Source organism: Gymnogyps californianus, chromosome 7, assembly GCF_018139145.2.
Source record: "Gymnogyps californianus isolate 813 chromosome 7, ASM1813914v2, whole genome shotgun sequence".
Taxonomy (NCBI): domain Eukaryota; kingdom Metazoa; phylum Chordata; class Aves; order Accipitriformes; family Cathartidae; genus Gymnogyps; species Gymnogyps californianus.
The window spans coordinates 31,354,988-31,375,634 of NC_059477.1; the positions used below are offsets into that span (position 1 = coordinate 31,354,988).

General features: G+C 43.3%; 1 protein-coding gene across 1 annotated transcript in view; it reads left to right on the top strand.

Moving 5' to 3' along the window:
• SLC49A4 (solute carrier family 49 member 4) overlaps window positions 1-10,144 on the top strand; it is a 64,013-nt gene extending 53,869 nt beyond the window's left edge. The window contains 2 exon segments of the mRNA XM_050900441.1: window positions 6,123-6,305; window positions 9,619-10,144. Of these exon segments, the coding sequence (XP_050756398.1) occupies window positions 6,123-6,305; window positions 9,619-9,734 (299 nt within the window). The 3' untranslated portion in view covers window positions 9,735-10,144.
• The last annotated feature ends 10,503 nt before the right edge of the window (window positions 10,145-20,647 follow it).

Here is a 20,647-nt window from a genome sequence, read left to right on the forward strand (position 1 = left end):
AGCTCAGATTGATTGTTTTCAGCATAGCATATCAAGAATATTCTAATATTTATGAGCAGATTCAGCAGAATTTTGCTTTACAAAATCTTTTCTAGTGCTGCATGGCAGATACTCTGAGTATGGTGGCAGCTCCATGAATTGATGACTATATTTAGGTTAAACAGCCTACACTTTATTTTCAGGTTCAACAGATTGAACATTATAAACACATGTCTCCCTGTCCTCATGTACGAAGCACAGTATTAAAAAAGATGTTAATTATTTAATACTGACTGTTTTGTTCTTTAAGTTTAATTTCTTTACTATAGACAAGATGTGCTTGATAAGTATAAGGCAGGGGGACCCAGAGGATAAAACGGTGGCCTGAAAACATTTCTGTTTCTAGCTTCAGCATTAACCTTCTTATGGCTGTGGGCAAATCATTACCCCCACTCCTACTGCGCTTTTCCCACTCATAAGATGGGAATAATGACCTTTGTCTTCCTGAAGGCTTCTGTAAATCCGCAGATAGAAGAGTGCTTAAAGAAGAACTAATTTGAGGGATTTATTTAAAAACAGTTACAAAACCCAGTGTTAAATAGTGTACAATGCTTGAAATTTGGGAGGAGCATTTCAGGGGTGAATGTCTATAAATCTGGCCCCTTTAAATATCCATCGATAGCAAGCCTCAAATATTGTATGATTTCCAGCCCCCCTCCCTCCCCCCTCTTTTTTTTGAGGCTCACTCAGTAATTTCTTCACTTTTTAGTTCTCCAAAGTGAAAGCTCCGCTTTCAAAGCGAGTTCCACTTGCTTTTCTCTTGGGAAGTATATAGAACAAATCCAATTTGATCGGATTTTTGGCTACTTTCATAACTATATCATGAGATAAGAATTTGATCAGTGCGTGCTGGCATGGAAATCCAGGCAATGAAACATATTGATGTTATAAACGTGCACTACAGGGACATCCTTCTTCCATTGTGTTTTTTGTTCCTATAAATGAATTACAGTAAAAATTACTGTCTTACCTTGAGGGAGTCACATTTCTCATGACTATTCTTACCATGGCCAGTAGCAAGAATTAAATTATAGGAAAGTTTCATTCCACTTTAACAGACTTTAGAGAGTTTGGTAGGAGCTAACTTTGAATTGTTCAGATCATTCGTGGGGATACCAAAGTACTAAAGTCAATGAAGCATGCATCCACACGAGTTATTATCCTTTCATGTTGGCATTTGGGATGCTGTTATAATGGGCAATAACAAAGTGCCCTAGATCTCCGTAGGTTTTGCTTTAAATTGTGTGCTGCACCCAAGAGAACATACTCAGTTGTATTTACTTTCCTGTTTATCCATATGAAATTTGTGTGAGTCTTGGCTCAGTTTGTATGAGAAGAGAACTGTTACAAAATGTACAGAGTTCGAGAGTTTCTGGCAGAGGACTTTGGAAGAAGATACTGTACCACCTGCTTGCACTTGATACTGCTCTAGAGTATCTGCATTTCCTTTGTAAATTTATCTGCAAAATACTTTTTTTTTAAAAAGAAATTGTAATATTTCATATTCTTTGTTAAAAATCAGCCAAGATGTACGTGCCAATGGGTTGATAAGAACTATTTACATCAGTGGAGATCCTTCCATTTATTTCATTTGGGTTTGGATCGGGCTCTGTAGTTATACATTTAGTGATGGTATAATTTAAGACTAAATTGCTAAACATGTTGCAGAACATCCTGGGAGGTTCTGGGAACTTGTCTGGATGTCAGAGATACTTGAGACTCCTTCTGCTGTGTTGCAAGCTCATCTGGGGACACCAAGGGCACGCCATCATTTAAATCACATCCCTGTTTGAATTCTTGATCCCCCCCCCTTCCCCCCCAATTCTTTGTTTTCTTTTCAATTGGTATAAAGTTTTTGCCACAGCTTGTGGCTGGGAGAAAAGAAAGTCTGTTTCTGGAATACGGCATGTATTTGCCATCCGGTAGCTGAAGGCCTGCAGGGGATAAGAAGCCAGGAAGGAACCTTCCGTCTTATCGCTTTTTGTCCTTTTTGTGCTAAGCTACTGTATCACCATCAGTCCCCAGTCGGTACCTTGCTTCTTCTAACTGGTAGCATCTCTAGTGCTATTATCAAGGCACATTTCATTCCTTGCTTCCTTCCTGGCCAGGAGAGAATGAGTGCTGAGGGAATAGCATGGGTTGCCTCACACCTAAAGCATGAACATGACATCATGAAGCCTAGCTTGAGCCTCCTGCTGCAGCAGCTCCAGGCCAATTCTATGAAGCAGCTGTGCTTTGGATGGGTGTTTTGCCTTTCCTGATCTTTTTGCAGCGGCCAGCCTGAGAAATAGCTGCTTAGTTCACACAAACATCTTTAAAACATGACATTAATCAAAATACTTTAAAGAAACCCAGCCCAGTTCCATTATTTATTGATGTCCACAGCTGCCACTGTCTCGGGTGCACAACTTTGCGCATAGCTTCATAGGCAGTTAATTCCTTTTCCTAAGAAAAAGTGGTATTTTTTTATACTAAGAGCATGACATGCTTCCCCAGTGTATGCCTATCCAAGCTAGTTGTTTGTCCTTGTTAGGCTTTAGGACATAATGTTAGCTTCTTGGTAAATCATTTCTCTTTTTTTTTTTTTTTTTTTTTGTCAGTGCTTTCATATCCTTATATTCATTTCCAACAACTGTCATCAAGATTGTCTTAATTGAAAAAACATTTGCTGTAACTTTAGCAGCTGTTCTTCTACAGTATAAAATGATGGTAATTGTTTGTGTTCGTTCAATGCAAGGTCGCTGTAATGGAAAGTAAATGGTCTCTGTTAATAGGTGGTATTCTCCCTGCTACAGTGTCTTGTTGCCCATGAGCTGGAATATGAGATGTGCTATTTAGTGTGTGAAATAAAAGGCAAAAAACGCTTTGAACTCTTATTTGACTTCTTCCTATAACTTATATTTCTGAAATTGCTTATCTTATCTTTGACTTTCCGTCTGGTTGACCAATTGGATTTGTGACTTAATTGCCAAGTTAATGGAATAAGCTTATTTGTATAGCACTCAGGAAGACCCTGGATGATTTACAGAAACATGAAATAAAAAATATTTTCCCATCACTACAATATGTACCCATTCAGGGAGGCTTTCAGATGTGTACATCTCCTTCACTTTCAGAGCTTCTTTTTGTGGTTTACCAGTTAAAATCTGTCATTTCCATTAGATCTGAGAACTTAAATTGGCATCTACTGGACGCTATATTCTGCCTGTCCTTTTGCCTTGACATTTCCGCTTGTTAATTCCAAATATGTGTGTACATATACGTAGACCTTGTTTTATAAGTATTACCTGTGATCTCAGCTGAGGTGGTGTCATTGGTATTCAGCTGGCAGGTTTTGGCATGCATACACGAGGCAGGTAATACTTTGAGGAGATCCAAAAGGTAATGCTAAAGCTGGTTTGCTCATGGTAGTATGGAAGTGTGAGGTGTGTGCCGGTGGGTGTATTTGCATGATTGAAGCAAGCTGTCATGACAAGGAAACTTAAGGGTGTAGTTTCTGAAGTACAGAGTTATTGCACTTGTTTGCTTGCAGTCTAGTCTTCTTAATACATTTTAGTAAGTGATAAGCAATGATGTAATTCAACTAGCATATTTCAAACTATCAAATTTATTTTGAAGGCTTCCGTTTGTTTTATGGAAACTTTGGCACGTACTGTATTGACTAAAATTTGAAGTCTTGATCTTTTAAATGGCTGCTAATCTTAGATGCATATTTTTGCCTTCATCTCAAGTGAACCTAAGTTTCTGGAAATTATATGTCTAGAGATTGTCTCTGTTCAGAGGCACATGATTCCCCTTTCCCGGCTGTTGCTTTTTATGGAAGAGGTTTCAGTCTTTTCTGCAGAGGTATTGCCTCTGGCACTCCCTGTAGGCAGCTCTACTTTTCATGGTGCTGTTGTGGCTTTCAGCAGCTTCACGACTATTTCCACTGTTTGAGTTTCTGATACAGAATTACAGCTGGCTACCACCTTCTTTTCTTTGGGGAAAGTTCTGAAAATATTCTCTAGAAGTTACAAGTAGTTATCTATAGATATCTTCAATTAAGTGTAATGAGGGGCAGATGTGCATTTGTCTTAAGAGATTCTTCTGTTTCATTTATGTGTTGGTTTCTCAAGCCGACACAAAAATTTCAAATAGCTGAGTATGTTGGGATTTGCTGGCTACACCTGATAGCAGTTAGAGACAGTCAGAGCAATATGCAGTGGTGTTTGAGGTAAACAGGAGTTCAAAGAGAGGTTCATGAAATTTTAAATACCGGTGAGGACTTGCAGCAAAAATCTATGGATCTTGTAACTAGGGAATCAGTTCTTCAGTGTTAGCTAGAAGAGCCCATTAGGAAGAGCATCCTAATACTGGTTTGGTTTTTTTCCCTTCCTTTCTTGACAACTCTTGAGCATACCTTGCATCACTTTCTTTGACTTTTATTCTGCAGTTTGTAATAAGAGAATTTGAGAGTTGGAAAAGTTACCATGGTTTATTTGTTCTTTTTTTCTTTCTTTTTTTTTCTTAACAACTTAGAACATTCTGGTGTATTAAAAAAAAAGCAGGGGCCAGCTGTCCCTCCTGAAGTCGTGCCATCTGTATCATCTTTCTGGCTGGGACTTCTGTCCTCTTTTTCCTGTCCAGGCAAATCCTCTGTAGAGAAAGAAATATGTCTTTGTGCCTTGGAAGCAAACCACATCAAATGGAGGATCTGATAGATAGCCCTTTCTGCTTCTTAATGCCTTTATCTCTTTTCCATGATTCTTCATATTTTAAGAAAGAGTGATTTTTTTTTTTTTTTTTTTTAAAGCTGGAAGTTTCCTGCTTCCTAACAGTTTCTCAATTGAAAGCTTGAGCAATGCTTAACAGAAGATGAAGCAGAGCTGTTTCAGTTCTCCCCTTTCCAAGACACAAGAATGTAAATTAAACTGAAAATGCAGTTTCTATTTTATATAAACATATATATCTATATGAAAAAAAATTGTCTAAGGATTTTGTATCATACTGCAGTGAAAAGATGCTATAAATAATTTCTCTATGACTTGGTAACACTTTTGTATCTGAAAATTTTTTCTTTACATTTTCCTGTCATTTTGGTGGAAACTTCAGAAATTATTCCAGACTTTTGTTTTTTTTCCAAGCCTTCTAATTGTTTCCTTATACTTCTTACTTGATCAGTAACCTCAGGTTGTTGAGGCTGCAGGTCAGGAAATCTTCCCCTTCCCAAGACAGCACTCAGCAAAGACTTATTTACATTTCTAAATAGGTACTAAATTCTTCTGAAGCTTTCTTTTTTTCAGAAATAGATATAATAGGTTTATTAATAGATAATATAGGTATATTAAGCATCTATATTAAGATATTAAGCACTGTAAAGTATTTGGCAGTGTCAAATTATAGAACAAAATATCTGAGGCTACTGAAGAAATGTCTGTATTCTTCTGTTGATTCATCCAAGAAAAACAATTTGTTGTACAGCAGTGAATAATCTTCATTATCAAATATGTCCCGTTCCTGCCAGGCACTGGGTGCACTTCATTTCCTTTTGAAGCCAAAAGGAATTCAACATGTTGCAGCTCAGGCCATGCTGAATACTAATGTCTTGATATCTGGTAGATCATTAGTATTTATTTGTAAAATGGAAGCAAAATTAGTTTTGACCTTTAGAGCTAAGTCAAAAGGTTAATCCATGTCCATTTCCAATTTGGTGCATTAATTGCTCCCTTTCCTAATTGTGTGTAGGACAATAGTATCTGTTCATTTCAGAGGTAAATCAAACTGTAGGTGATGCTTTGCATTCATAATTTTGTTGTTTGTTTTACTTACAAGTGAATTTCAAATCACTGGATGTGTCTTCATTAGTTCTGTGTAAAAAAAAAAAAAAAAAAAAAAAAAGTAAATCAGTATTTTTTATATCTTTTTTTTTCCGAATCAATACCTTTTGCCTAAAACTAGTGGGATGTGATATGCTTTATAATACACAGAGGATAAAAATAAGTTTATGCATTTTTCAGTTACTCAACTACTAGTATTGTTGGCAGCTCTGAATGGGGGAAAAAATGCCAGCGTGAAATTAATAACTGTTTTTGTTTCTGTTATAGCTACACTGTACACATCCTGCATTTTGTTGGGTATATTCCTCAACAGCAGCGTACCAATATTCTTTGAGCTCTTTGTGGAGACAGTCTACCCTGTTCCAGAAGGAATTACCTGCGGAGTTGTCACCTTTTTGAGTAATGTGTTTATGGGAGTGCTTTTGTTTTTCCTCACATTTTACCATACAGGTAAGAAATATAAGCAGCTACTTTGAAAATATAATTCTCCATTAAGACATACACTTGTCAGTAAAGGGAGGATTTGCACATACAATTTCTGTTAATAATCAAATGTTTGAATCCCCCTATGTAGCAGCAAGGGAGAAGAACTTCGATTGTTCTTTTCTATATGCATGATAATAAAAATGAAATGCTTTAGTGCAAGATGCATATAGTCATATTCTACTTAGAATTTGCTGTAGCCAGAAACCATCAAGATACACACTGTCGTCATATTTTTATAAAGGCCTGGGTAATGTGACCATTAATACTGTTTGTATCTATGGGTGTTCAAAACCACAATAAAGCTAATCCAGTCTTATGCTTCAGGGTATAACTGTGTTGCCCAGGAGGGGCAGGGCAGAACTGCCCCATTTATGGTCAGCTCCGTTCAGTGGGTCGGACATAGCATTGCAGGGGGGAGAGCATCTCTTGACCACTGCTCAAAGGCAAAATATTCATTCCTTTAAATAATCCAGTGGCCTAATCAGGCACGACAGTGTTTTGCTTGATATTTTCATCAGCTTCTCATCTCTCGAGTATTATTTGCTTCCTCATAACTCATAATCGTAACTTTCAACTTGCTATTTAGTAGACTGTAATATATATTATTACTCTAAGCTGTAAAATAAGACCCCATCTTGCTTTCAAAGGGAAGTGGTCTTTATTAATGGTTTTCAAAGATGCAGATTTTTGGTTTGTATGTTGTTGTGGTAAACCTTTGCTTCATGATGCAAGATTCATAAAGCAGTATTTTACTTTTGCTTTGAAAGCATTAGAAATTGTGAGCTTTTATATATTATCATGAGCGCGTGCACTTCTTAAGGTGCTGTGGTTTATAACCAAGAGGAGACTGGCAAATTTCAGAATGAATTGTACCTGAAATTATGAAGGTTACAGCCTGGGGCAAATTTTCAGCATGGTTTGTGTGTGTTTCTGCCAGGGAATCGCAAGCAGGTTAACAACCCCGTTCCAAATTGTGGTCTGTGAACATAAACGGAGAGAATTTTTTTTTTTTTTTTTTTAATACTGACTTTGAACTGCATCATTGTAAAATCTGAATTCCATCCCTGCTAGCCTCAAGTTGCGTGATACTTAGTCTTTACATTTCAAAGAATGCTTTTATGATTAATATTAATTGGTGTGAACTCTGTTCACATATACTATTATTTCCAACATCTATACCTGAGCTGAAAAGATTACGCAGAATATTCTGAGAATTTTTTCAGCATTTTTCAGAGTAACAATCAAGTGTGCAGAATTACTTAATAATTGAGGATGGGGATACAGTGTCTCACTTCTGACTGAAGAATTATGATAAAGTGAACTCGTTCCCTCATAAATGGGGTATTTGGGGCCATTTTTTGTCTCTAGTGTTTCTTTCCCTAGCAGGCATCAGTAAATGCAGGTAAGGATGAACCTGAAATTAGTATATCCGTACACTTGGAATATTTTCCCTATTTCTTCAAAGGAAAAAAAAAATTAAAAAGTGATTTGTGCTTAGGACGATCCATTCTCTGTGATGCAGTTTCACAAATGATCGAAAGTACAAGAGCGCGTGTGGTCACTGGGGGGAATCAATGCCAGTGGGTGCTATTGGCTCCTTTGATTAAAAAATCCTTTAGTAGGTAGATAACGATCTTAGACGTTTGTCTTTCATTTGATTCAAATACATCCTCTAATGGCATTTAAGAAGCTTACAGATAAACCAGAACTCAGTCAAATTCATCTTGTTCCCTTGGTCTTGCTTTTTAGGCCAAATAATCTTTAGTAGTTTTAATTCGGATTTCTCTCTTTTTCTGCTCGTACTGATACTGCAAAGGCTGTGAAAGAGCCAAGCCCTGGAAACTTTCCAGCGCACTGAAGATTTTGGTCTAGCTAGCACAGTGGAGATTTAAACCTTTCTAAAGCTCAGCCTCCCTGCTAGTGCTGTGCTCTGAGACCCAAAGCCGCAGCCTCTGGATGCGGTTTCCTGCGCCTTTTCTGCAGGGACTTCCAAGGGAAAAACAAAAGCAAATCGACCTTTAGCTTCATGCGATCGATGTGTTAGCGTGCATCGCCAGTGCTGTCACAAATTCTGGATTACAAAAGACTTGAAGGATTCACAAGTTAAATTTGGTCTTTTAGGATATTTGGGTTAAAGTCTGTTTAATCCAATTAAGCAAGAGTATTGTAAGAAAAATAATAGCAAAACATTTGCCTATTGACTTCTGGCATCACATAACATGGTCTTCTCTAAGCCTAGGAAATTTTTACTAAGGTTTTAATAAGATTACTGCCTAAACAAATCTGTAAGGGTTTTTGGTGGATGAGGGAGGGTGTTGTTAAAGGTTACTGTTTTTGGAAGGTTGATTTTTTAGGCTTTCTGACTCTTGTCCTTTGGATTGTGTAATATAAATTGTGCTTTTTATTTTAGCAATATAAATTACAGATTTAAGAAAGTAGCAGTGCTAAAGTCTTGATTTTCATTAACTCAGACCTTGAGGGAGAGTTTAGATTCTGTAAAAATAAATAAATAATAATAATAAACGAAACTTAAAAAAAATAAATAAATAAAAAACCATTTCCAGTAAAATTAATGTTTCTTCAGTAAGTTGACAGATTTTAAAAAAAGGAAATTGTGGTGCACTTGTTTAAAAAAAAAAAAAAACCAACTGAATAAAACTGCTAATTAGTAGTCAAATATCAGACGATAGAATTTCCTGAATGTGGAACACAGGCTTTTAAGAGCAGTACATTATGTCTAACAGGTAAAAAGAGGCTTCTGAGGAGCTGTTTGTGCAACTAGTTTTAAATTGAATTGATCATACTACTCACAAGTTTCTTCTGAGGAATTGGTTTTCCCTCCTTATACCATGTAGCAGGTTTGATTCAAAATCAAATCCTGCTGCTTCTTACGCTTTTAATTTGTTTTAGTTTTCAATCCATAGAAATCAAAGAACTAATGAGTAGAGTCTTCAGAAGTGGTTTATTCTCCATTAGCAATGATAGATTTCCCCTCCCCGCCCCCCCCCCCCACACCGTTCTCTCCATTGACAGGTTGAATAAGGAGGATTAACATTAGCTGGAGGCATTGATTATATATATATAACTTTATATATACATAAGGCATCCATGGAGAAGTCTCATAGACCATGTTAACCATCTATCGATCGAGAGCTGTCAGGATTTTGTTCAGAACACAGCAATTTCCTTCAAACCTGCCATCAATCAAGGTTTTGGTCGCTTTAAACACGGAACATGTTTGATAACTCTGAGGTTGGGTCTGTTTTCTGCTTTACAGAGTTTTCCTGGTTCAACTGGTGCCTGCCAGGATCGTGTCTGCTCAGCCTGCTCCTCATCCTGTGCTTCCGCGAGTCCTACGACAGACTCTATCTTGACGTCGTCGTCTCTGTGTGATGACACCGAACTGGTGAGGGGTTGGAAGAGACTGGAAGTCAGCTTTGCAGTCTGCACATCTGCCTGGATTTGCACAGCTGAACAGCAGAAAAACAAAGAAATTACAAGACTTAATTGTGGCTTTATTAGAGAGGGTGAGGGACAGGCTGTTCTTATGTTCAAGACCACCTTGATTTGCGATAAACATGGTGATAATGATGCTGAAATGCACAAAGAGAATATATCTGATGTACAGGTCCCGCTGCCAGAGCTGGGGCTCTCTATTTAAAAGGCTGTTGATATAGCAGTGAGGTGTACAGTTGTGTGTGCGTGCGTGTGCGTGCGTGTGTGCCGACTCACGGTTATACACACCAGGGTACCAGTACTCTTCGGAGTCTTCTATCAGAATAGAAATAGTGAATAACCTTAACAAAAGGAAAAAAAAAAAAAAGATAAAAGGAAAAAAAAAAAATCTTTTTTTTAAAGATCTCTCTTTTAAGTCACTCGTCATTTATATAATGAATGTCCATTAAACAGTTAAGCTAAAACGATTTGGTGCTTGTACACTACATTCACATTCTAATAAAGTGATTTCTGATATAAGACACTGGTACCAGGGTTTTTAGCCATACTAAATATCCCAAACAATCCTTGCAGTGTTGTTAGAAGTGTTTGTTATCACCCTGGAGCACATGTAAACGATAGCTTTAGCTGCCACTGCAACCCAACTTGCACCCGCAGTCATCTCTGAACTACCACCATGGTTCTGTATCTCCCGAATATGGAGCATCTGTGGTATCTCAGAAGTTTACTGGAGAGTCACTCTTGGTAAATGTTGCTGTTTTAAAGGCCCCCACTGTGTCACCTTTTCATCCCCCATCTCCAGTACTGCCTTTTTTACTGTGAAGACCTGTTCGTGCCACTGAATACGGTGGGTGTGGATGTCTGAGTCACACTAGTTCTCTTCTGATACTCTAAGGTGTGCATGGTTTTTAGGATTACTTTATGATTGAGGGTGCCTAAATAATGTTGTTTGTTAAACCAAGTCTTTAAAATCACTGTTTCCTAAAAAAAAAAAAATCTTTCTAGTTGATGAGGTGCCCTGATAGTGAAATGACAATGAGTTTGACAATGAGAAATAACTCATGAGTTTTGGCATAATATGGGAAATATAATGCCAGCTCTTTTTATCAGTACTAATCTGTGGTCGTTCTGGCCCTTACTTGAACATAAATATTAAAGACACTTTGAATAGTTTTTTAACTCAATTTTAAACCTGCTAATAATTTCTTAACTACATTCTTAGATTTCCATTCAGCATCATTTACAGTATTTCCGTGTGTGTGTTCTGTGCTTTGTGTTGGGGGGTGTGTGTGTGCGCGTGCGTATTTATGTCTATGTATACACAAATAAAACTTATATATATATCTTTTATATATAAGTTATATAAGGGTATGTGTTTACATAGGTTTATTTTAAGTAATCATGTCTCTGGATGGTGGTATGCCACTGTTTGTAACTAAAGCAGTCACTGCCGTGAATGGAAACACATACATACACTCTCTGCGACATGAATTTTTTTCAGGGGGCGAGTGATTTCCTATCGTAGCAATTTTGTCGCAGGAGGTGCATGCACGTGTTGGAGGAGGCTGGTGTGCAGGGTTCTGGGTCCGTAGGAGTCTGAATCGAACGCCCTTTGCTCCTGTGCAGGGCTCTTCTCTGCCAGCCGGGGGTGACACCGGCTCTGTAAGCTCACTCAAATAAACCCTGAACTGAGCGCTACCTTTCAGACACGGATCCGTTCATTCTGCTGCTCTCCTTTTGCAGAGAGAATATGCCACTAATACCTTTAACTCAGGAGTGTATCTGTGCAGTAAAATAAAACAAGCTGTTCCCTGCTTTTATGTTTTCAGAGCAATGGATGTATTTACTGTAGTAACAGAAAATTGACTTAGCTCATTGCCTATATCAGCTACTAAATGATCTTTTCTGTCTTGAAGCAGGCTCTTTGTAGAAATGGAGCTAACCTACATTGGGATAACTAAATCAATCTAACCAGCATGTTCAGATCTGCTGGCATCATCCTCTTACCATTTTTCAGATGAATGGTATTAACTGTCCAACTTCTTTTTACTATGTTTTAGTGCCTGGAATAGTTTCGGTATCCAGTAGCTGCTGCTACCTATTGTCTTCTGAAACCAAGGATCGCTTGCCAAGAGTCTGATTGGAGTTGCATTGTCATGGCAGAACTGCAAGCTCGGATGGCTCTTCGGAGCTCTGCTTCTGCAATTTACTGTAGCTATATTAAGATTAAAATTGCACAGCTCAGGCACTGTCCCGAGTGACAGAGATTTCTAATCCTTTCACTGTCCTGACTATCTTAAGATGGAGAAGCACTTCAGGCAGTATTCAGACTATAACCTATTCTGCCTCTGTTCCAGAAAGCATCAAAAAATTCAATATTTGTCAGTGCTGCCAGATGCAGACTCTCCGTACAGTCAGGGGAGAAGAGAGAACATCTTGTTTTAAACCCCGTGGATTGTTTTTCTGAGTCGGTGTGAATTGCTTACTGCTGTCCTGAACTTTGATGCTTTGGTAGAAGTTTCTGTGTGTGGTGGGTTGACCCTGACTGGGCACCAGGTGCCCACCAAAGCCGCTCTGTCACTCCCCTCCTCAGCTGGACAGGGGAGGGAAAATATAACAAAAGGCTCGTGGGTCGAGATAAGGACAGGGAGATCACTCACCAATTACTGTCACAGGCAAAACAGACTCGACTTGGGGAAATTAGCTTAATTTATTACCAATCAAATCAGAGTAGGATAATGAGAGAGAAAATGAAACCTTAAAACACCTTCCCCCCACCCCTCCCTTCTTCCCAGGCTTAACTTTACTCACGAGTTCTCTACCTCCTCCCCTCCAGCGGCACAGGGGGACAGGGAATGGGGGTTTGGGTCAGTTCATCACACGTTGTTTCTGCCGTTCCTTCCTCCTCAGGGGGAGGACTCCTCACACTCTTCCCCTGCTCCAGCGTGGGGTCCCTCCCACGGGAGACAGTCCTCCACGAACTTCTCCAATGTAAGTCCTTCCCACGGGCTGCAGTTCTTCACAAACTGCTCCAGCGTGGGTCCCTTCCACGGGGTGCAGTCCTTCAGGAACAGACTGCTCCAGCGTGGGTCCCCCGCAGGGTCACAAGCCCTGCCAGCAAACCTGCTCCAGCCTGGGCTCCTCTCTCTCCACAGGGCCACAGGTCCTGCCAGGAGCCTGCTCCAGCGTGGGCTTCCCACGGGGTCACAGCATCCTTCGGGCATCCCCCTGCTCTGGTGTGGGCTCTTCCATGCGCTGCAGGGGGACAGCCTGCCTCACCATGGTCTTCCCCACGGGCTGCAGGGGAATCTCTGCTCCGGCGCCTGGAGCACCCCCTCCCCCTCCTTCTTCACTGACCTTGGTGTCTGCAGAGTTGTTCCTCTCACATACTCGCACTCCTCTCCCCGACTACAATTGCTGTTGTGCAGTAACTTTTTCCCCTTCTTAAATGTATTATCCCAGAGGCGTTACTGGCGTCGCTGATGGGCTCGGCCTTGGCCAGTGGCGGGCCCATCTTGGAGCCGGCTGGCACTGGCTCTATCGGACATAGGGGAAGCTTCTAGCAGCTTCTCACAGAGGCCACCCTTGTAGCTCCCCTGCTACCAAAACCTTGCCACACAAACCCAATACACTGTGTCTGTCTTGGGCACTGTCGTGTGCGGTCTTAATTACAGCCCTCGATGCCTCTGCACCAAAAAAGAGACATTATCCAGAGCTGAGCGGCACAGCAGGCACCGTTCTGCAGTCGGGGCTCAACCAGAGTTCCCAGCGAGTCTGATGGAAATGTGCCTGAGTGAAAACCAAAGGCTTGCTCCCAAATTACTTGAAGTTGTGCAGGACACTGCTGCATTCCACACACACAGTGTTCAGGCTTCAGGATTTTATTAGATTAGCAAGTCTGGCTCAGGACGGAGGTGAGGATTGTGAACGTGCTTGCTGAGATCTCCGAAAAATACTTCATCCCCATCTGTGTCCAGCAGCAGCATCCTTCTGTGGAGGAGCAGTCCATTTCATGTCAGTAACCCAACTCGACCCGTGGGAATATTTTTTGGATAAGGGTTATCACTAGGTCCACTCTTGTTTGGATTTACCAAGGGTCCAAGCTATCAGGATAACCGCACTTTATTGGAAGTTAGAGTTTGCGACCGCAGAGAGAGCCCTAAGCAGTGCTGATACAATTAGCAGTAGTGCAGAATAGGCTCAAAACAGTTAATATTTCTCTTATTAATTAGTGAAAGTTCTAAGTCTCTCTAACTTCAGAGTCAGTAACAACGGGGTTTTTATCTAAATGAGGCATTACCTTGCACTGCCGCAGAGTAGCCAACATCGGCTGCTGCTTGGCCTGCGACTTGTCAGCAGAGGAAGGTGCCCTGGGAAGTCACAATGTTTGCTTCTCTTTGTGGCCCAGAAGTTCACGGCCCTGAAGAACATTTTTTCCCAGCAGTGCAGAGCCCCCTAACACGCAAGTAATTGTGCTAGGTTTTATATTGAAAATGCTAGGAAGGATGCTCTGTAGGGACTGCTCTCTCTCAATGGTTCTTCATTTTAAGTATGGGCTGCTCTTCAGGTTTCTGCTTGGCTTGGTAACAACTTTCAGCTCAGCTTCCAGTGCTGCTGGCTTCTCGCGAGCTGCGGAGCTGTGCTAGCTTTCATGCTGCTAATGAGGAAGCTCAGGGTTAGTAGACGTAGGCTCCACTTACGGCACTGTTTACTGTCTCTCATCACTGCTGTTACCCATTAATTCCATTTTCATTCCTTCACCTTCCTGAGGGGCCGCCTGCTCCTCTGAGCCAGAGGTATGGAAATGAGCTTCCGTGCTCCCAAGCCAATTTTAGAGGGATGGGTTGGCCGACCATGTACTTAATATGTCTAAAAATAGTGATTTTTAGAAAATCATGCAAGCTGGAAGAAAGTGCAGACCCAAAGGATTTTGCACATATGTGACATATGACATTTTGTCATATATCTTTTATGAGCTACTATAATTTGCCTGGAACTTATAATTTTAGCTCCCATACCTAGAGAGGCCAAGTTGATAGGCACCATGCATGTTAGGTATTCAGGTTCACAGCATCACTGAGTTATTCCCAACCATCTGACAGAGCTGAAAGGAATGGGAGTGGGATGTCTTCAATCTTGGAGGGAGCTGGAAAACCACAGGCTGTGTCAGTGTTTGCACTGGTAACTTGGGGGAGCGCCAGGCTGATGGATGGAGTAAGGGGAGGGGAGGGGCTCCAGAGGGCATTTCAACACTGAAATATTGTGTTGAGTTGATCAAATCCATATAAAATTTGAAGTTTTGTGGTGACAGGATGTTAATGCCTGGCTTGTTCTACAGTAAACTTAGGAAATGACTGCGTAGCCTTACACTGCAATATAAACAAGCTGAATTGATTGATATGCATATATTGGTTGTTACTAGAAAGGGAAGTGCTATTTAATTGTGAGGATTGACTGAAATATGAATGGGAATTACACAGTTTGCACAGTGGATATAACTGTCCTGTAATGCTATGACAGCAGGCTTTTAATTGTTCATCTTCATTTCTTCTATTGGATCACTTGCAAATATTAATAAGTATCTATGACAAAGGCATTTTTATGTTTCATTAGTTTTAGGGGGCTTTCTTTTAGACTAAGTATGGATCATTGTAATAACTTGGCAAGACAACTGCTACACTGGTATGAAAGCATGCATGAATATTTGGTATCGATTTGGTATTTGATGTTGGTGGTGCCGTTTTCAGTGTTGTTAAAGTGCCAGGCTTGGGGAGCAGGGATGTGGTGTGCGCGAGGAGGCAGCGGTGCTCGTGGATGCACAGTCATGCAAGGGTAGATGCTGACCCTGCCAAAACGAACAAGAACTTCATCATCTGCCGTGGGTTCCAGCATCGGGGCTGGGAGGAGGAGGGGAGCACGTGTAGGGGGGAAAAGCCGCCTCGTGGCTGCTGCCTCCCTTCCGACAGAGGGACAGCCTCCAGGCTTACTGCTTCACGTGTGAGAGATCATAAGAATCAACACAGGCTTCATTCATTTCCCGGCAGCCATTACTGCTGCAAGGTGGGTTGTAGGTGGCACAGGAATATCTGCCTTGCTTCCTCCAGGGGTGTCATTTCAGACGGCGGAGGAGAATTGCCGCAGAGCAGGCAGCAGCCCCAGTAAAGTCAGAAGATGATGTCAATCTGCTTATAATTTTTGCAGTTTGTGTTTCGAGACAGATGAAACTAATACACAGAGGAAGAAACGTAACTCTGTCCAAAGTTTTGACAAGCAAAAGCAAATATTTGCACAGATGTGCTGGCTCCTGCCTTTTACTTGGGATCGCAGCGTGTTTGGAGCAATTCATGCCTGCCTGGAGCTGGATCTGCTCCCGCAGCCCCAGCGCTCCTCCTGCCACTGCTCAACCCCCAGCAGTGCTGCGGGAAGCTCCGTGCCCAGGCCGGGGGGCAGCGATCGGAGCGGAGAGGGAGAAGGGAAGCGCTGCAGCCAGGATGCCGAGAAGGAGCGACGTTGGTGGGTGCCTGGGTTATTTGCGCAGGAGGGATGTCTTCTGCAGCCCAATTTTAGAAGAGTCTCATTTTTCACTTCCTCAAGGATGAGGTTCTGACCTTTGTTTTAGGTTTATGACATGATTTGTGCCACAGGAACAGCTATGGCTGTGGCACACGGTGTAGAGGCGCTGGTTTTCCAAGGTGCGGCAGAGAAGGCAGGTGGGACTTTCTCTCTGCAATAACAGCTTTTCCTTCCACGGTCTCTTTCCCCACTAGCTTCCCCCATGTGATTTCTCCGCTTGTTATATCTGGACAGACTAGTTGCGCTCACTTTGTATTGCTACATAAAGAAAATACCATGAGCAAAACCTTTTTTTCTTTATGGAGAGCTTTTCCCTTTAGGCTCAAGCCACTTCTCCAACCTTAGTCCATCTGCTTGTAAAAGCCAAAAAAACCCCAACCCCATGTTTTCCTCTGCAGAGGGGATGTGCAGGTTTGTGTGACGCTGGGACGGGTAGCAAGAGCCCGGGCACTGTGCTTGCTCGGTCACAGAGCTGCTCAGAGGCTTGGGGAAGGGGTGCTCGTGCGTGGGGTGCCTTGCTCTCCCCACCACCTGTAAAGGGGGAGGGGGTGCCCCATGCCCCTCCCCAGGCAGGGACACACTGTGGTTGGGGCTGGGAGGTGCTCTGGGATCCTGTGAGGGACAAGGGCTGGAGCAGGGCGTGGGAAATGCCCTGTTTAATGGGCTGCGTGTCCTCAGCCTTGAGACTTCTGTCGGGAGTGCAGACCCTGGTTTTCTCTGCCTGGCCAGCATAATCTATAAGGCATAGACAGTACGTACTGTATGGATAGAAAATCCCTCTGGCAGGACAGGATGCATTAACAAACCGGTGGGAAATGGTTATGTTTAGGGAAGGGATGCTCAGAGAGCTGGTCTGCCCGGGGCGGTCAGGGGGGTGCGGTGCCCCCGGGCTGTATCTGGTGCTCTCTGGACGCCCTGGATGTGCAAAGCCATGATGCAAAAACAGAGTTGGCTCCCTCACCCCGGCCCCTGCCTGCACCTCTCCTGCCTGCACCTCTCCTGCCTGCACCTCTCCTGCATGCCTCGACCTTTCTGCTGCCGCCCGTCGCCTGGCTGAGCAAGCGTGGCAGAGCCGCAGGGCGTCCCCATGGGCAGCCGGCCACCAGCTGCTGCTCCCCCCCGGGACAACGATGTATTTTCCAGATACGTTTATATTTTCTCTGCCTATGATATTTGCTAGATTAAAATCTCTTTTTCCCCTACCAAGTTTAATGTCTTCCGCTGTGCATTTTAGAAACAAGTACTTGATAAGGTGGAAAAAACAGCTTTTAATTACGCATCTAATAGTTGGGGTTTTTTGAACTGCATGAACATACGGAGAAGGAAGAGGGTTTTACATGTTGGAGAGCGTCTTTGTAAACTATCCTCGACCTGTAAGACTGTTCAATTTTACTGGAGTTTGTATGCATTTTACTTTTGTAATTTTTTAAATGATTTGATAAAATTTTATTTTAGGGCAAATTCTACTTTTTGTATCTGATATTTCAATGTGATGTATTTTTATTTTTAAGAAAATAATGTTGAAACCACTATATACTTGTCAACGTAACACATCCACTCTGTCATTTCTTTTTAAAACTGGAATCTGACCATGAAGTGCGTGTTACTTTACGTACTGGTTGTTGCACATTAAAGAGGTTACTCAGATATGCTGCCATCACTGTTCATTAATTCCAAGAAAATACAGGGGAATAGTTTATTTCTGCTATAATATCACCGAAAACCACTGCAGATACTGCTACGAAATGGGGGTTGCTTAGTCTAAATGAATGTTGCCTCATCCAACACCCAACCCAGCCAACAGAAAGATTTCCATCACTTTTAGTGAGGATTTCGGGTCGGGGTCCGGCACTGCTGTTGGACCGAGGGTCCCCGCAGACCGAGGGACGCAGGGGGTGGGCTGGGGCAGAGGGGCCCCCAGCAAGCAGAGGACCAAGGGAGGGGAAGGCGCTGGCAGCAGTGGCAGCCCCCGCTGCCCCACCACACCATCCCGACTCCGATTTCACACCCTGCCTCATCCGGGCTCATGGCTCAGGATGCTGCAAGCCAGTGATTTTGCTGGTTCCCACTGTTAACGTCTCTGTTCAGGCTTTTGGAAAGGAGACCCTTTGTAATTACCTTCCTTGTGTTTATTCTGCATTTAATTGAAATGGACCCAACCCAGGATCTCTTGATCCATGTTTATTTTCTAGGGCTAGCTCTTCAATAATGCCCTGACTACTTACCAGGGCAAGTTTAAAATAGCCTCACATCCTATTAGTGCTGGGAAGAAATCTGTCAACTCTCATATTGTGGAATATCTGGGCCCCGCTATTCTTAGCAACAGCCTCTTTCCAGGCTATATATGGGAGCTTAAGGCTCCTCTAATGATACAGTTCCCGGTTGTATTTATCTTTGTGGTGTTACAGAAATCTCCATCCTTGGGGGGATGAGAGCTGATCCATCCCCTATCTCAGATCTCTGGTCCATCTCAGATCCCCGTTGTAGTTTTGTGTGTTGGTGAACCCTCTATGCTCATCCTTTCTCAAAGAGATTTTTTTACCTGGTTCTATTTTATCTTTGCTGTTGTTGAAATCTGCCGTCTCCCTGGCATACAAATGACATTTATTCTCTCTTTCCTGCTTGGCACATCCTTGCCGGCTGCTCACTGGTGGCTTCCTCTCCGACCACGTTGGAGTTGCACAGAGGCAGACGGACCCTACGGGAGCAGCTGGGCTGGGGGCCGGGCTGGGTGCAGGCACTTGGTGTTGTGTCCAGATGTGCCCAGATGTGGGGGAGCCGCTCACAGATACCTCGTGTCTAATGGCCGTGGGACCAGCAGAGGCTGGGGAAAAACTCAGGGCCACTTGTAGAGACCAGGTATGGGTGTTCTGGCATCTCTGGGCTGCAGCCCAGCACCAGGGGATGCTGACATTGGGGAAGAGCAGCAGCAGCACCCACATGCAGGTGGGCCTGCCTTTACTCTCCTGCTGGGGGTCGCGAGGGCCGAGCGGCCATGGTGCTTTACCTGCCCCGGAGCACGGTTTGGGCTGCAGCCGGGGAGTTTTGTCAGGAACCGAGGTATTAGCCTTTACCTGACACGCGCCACTGATGTTACTCTGCACCCACTGCCATATGAACACAAACTTGCAACCAGGGGATTTTTTTTTGCTAACAGCTTGGCCTTGAGCAGGCCGAGGGGAAGTCCCGGAGCGTGCGCCATGCCAGGACTCCTCACGCAAGCTGCCAGGAGCAGCACGCTCTCCTCCCCTGGTGCAGGCCAGTCACCCAGTGAAGTCATCCTTGGATAAGGGCTACAAAAACCACCTTAACTCTTCAGGAGCCAAACGAGCACGGGAGCACGGCCCCATGGCAGTGGGGCAGCCCCAGGTCGTCCCGGACTCTCAGCAGGAGGCTTTGCAGCAGGTCCCATGGCCGCAGCGAGGTTTCTTTTTGGGAGCTTTCTGCTTTGCTCCGTACATGCAGGCAGGTCCCGGGGCTGGAGGGACTCTGCCAGTGGCACCAGGATAGGCTGGATGCCTTCCCTGGGGGCTGCAAGGGCTGTGCCATGAGAAAGCGTATCCGTCCTTCTGTCTGTCCATCCGTCTGCCTGGCCGCAGACATACAGCCATGATAAGTACCCAGGTACTAAAAGGCAATGGGCAGGGGATGCAAGCCTCCCATGGGCAGCACATGGGGAAATGCCGCCTCAGTGGGACGCTGGTGAGTGGGGCTCAGGTGAGCGCAGGCAGAGGGAACGCCGGCAGCCGACGAACTGACCCCACCATGTTCTGAACCTCAAACTCTTCCCGGGGCTCTCCTAAACCTGCCTCTGATTGCAGAGCCGAAGGCTGGGATTATGGATGTAGCTTCGTGGTTGAGTTTTGGTGGTGAAAGAGCATCTCTGGTGGGCAAAGGAAAGGGCAGCTCTCAAGGGTTTGTGGTGAGCGGATGAGCAGCAGAAGTGTGAATTAAAACAGCACAACCTCATACAGAAATGACTTCAACTGCCACTGAGGTGCAGAAAAGACCGTTTTGAGAGAGATTTTCAGAATAGGTCTTAGCCTATGCTAAAGCATCACAGTTCGTCCTACCTTGTACACTCACATGGTACTTAAAGATGATTTTATCTTGGCTGGGACGGGACTGTGGGTCTCTGGGCCGGCACGCAGAAGTGATGCTCGGCGCATGAGTCTGTACCTATTTGCTCCAGAGCCTCCTTGGCTGTGACAGCACCTGGAGTGGCAGGGACTGCCAGGGACCGAGCTGCTCCCCAGGATGGGCGGCCTCCGCCAGGC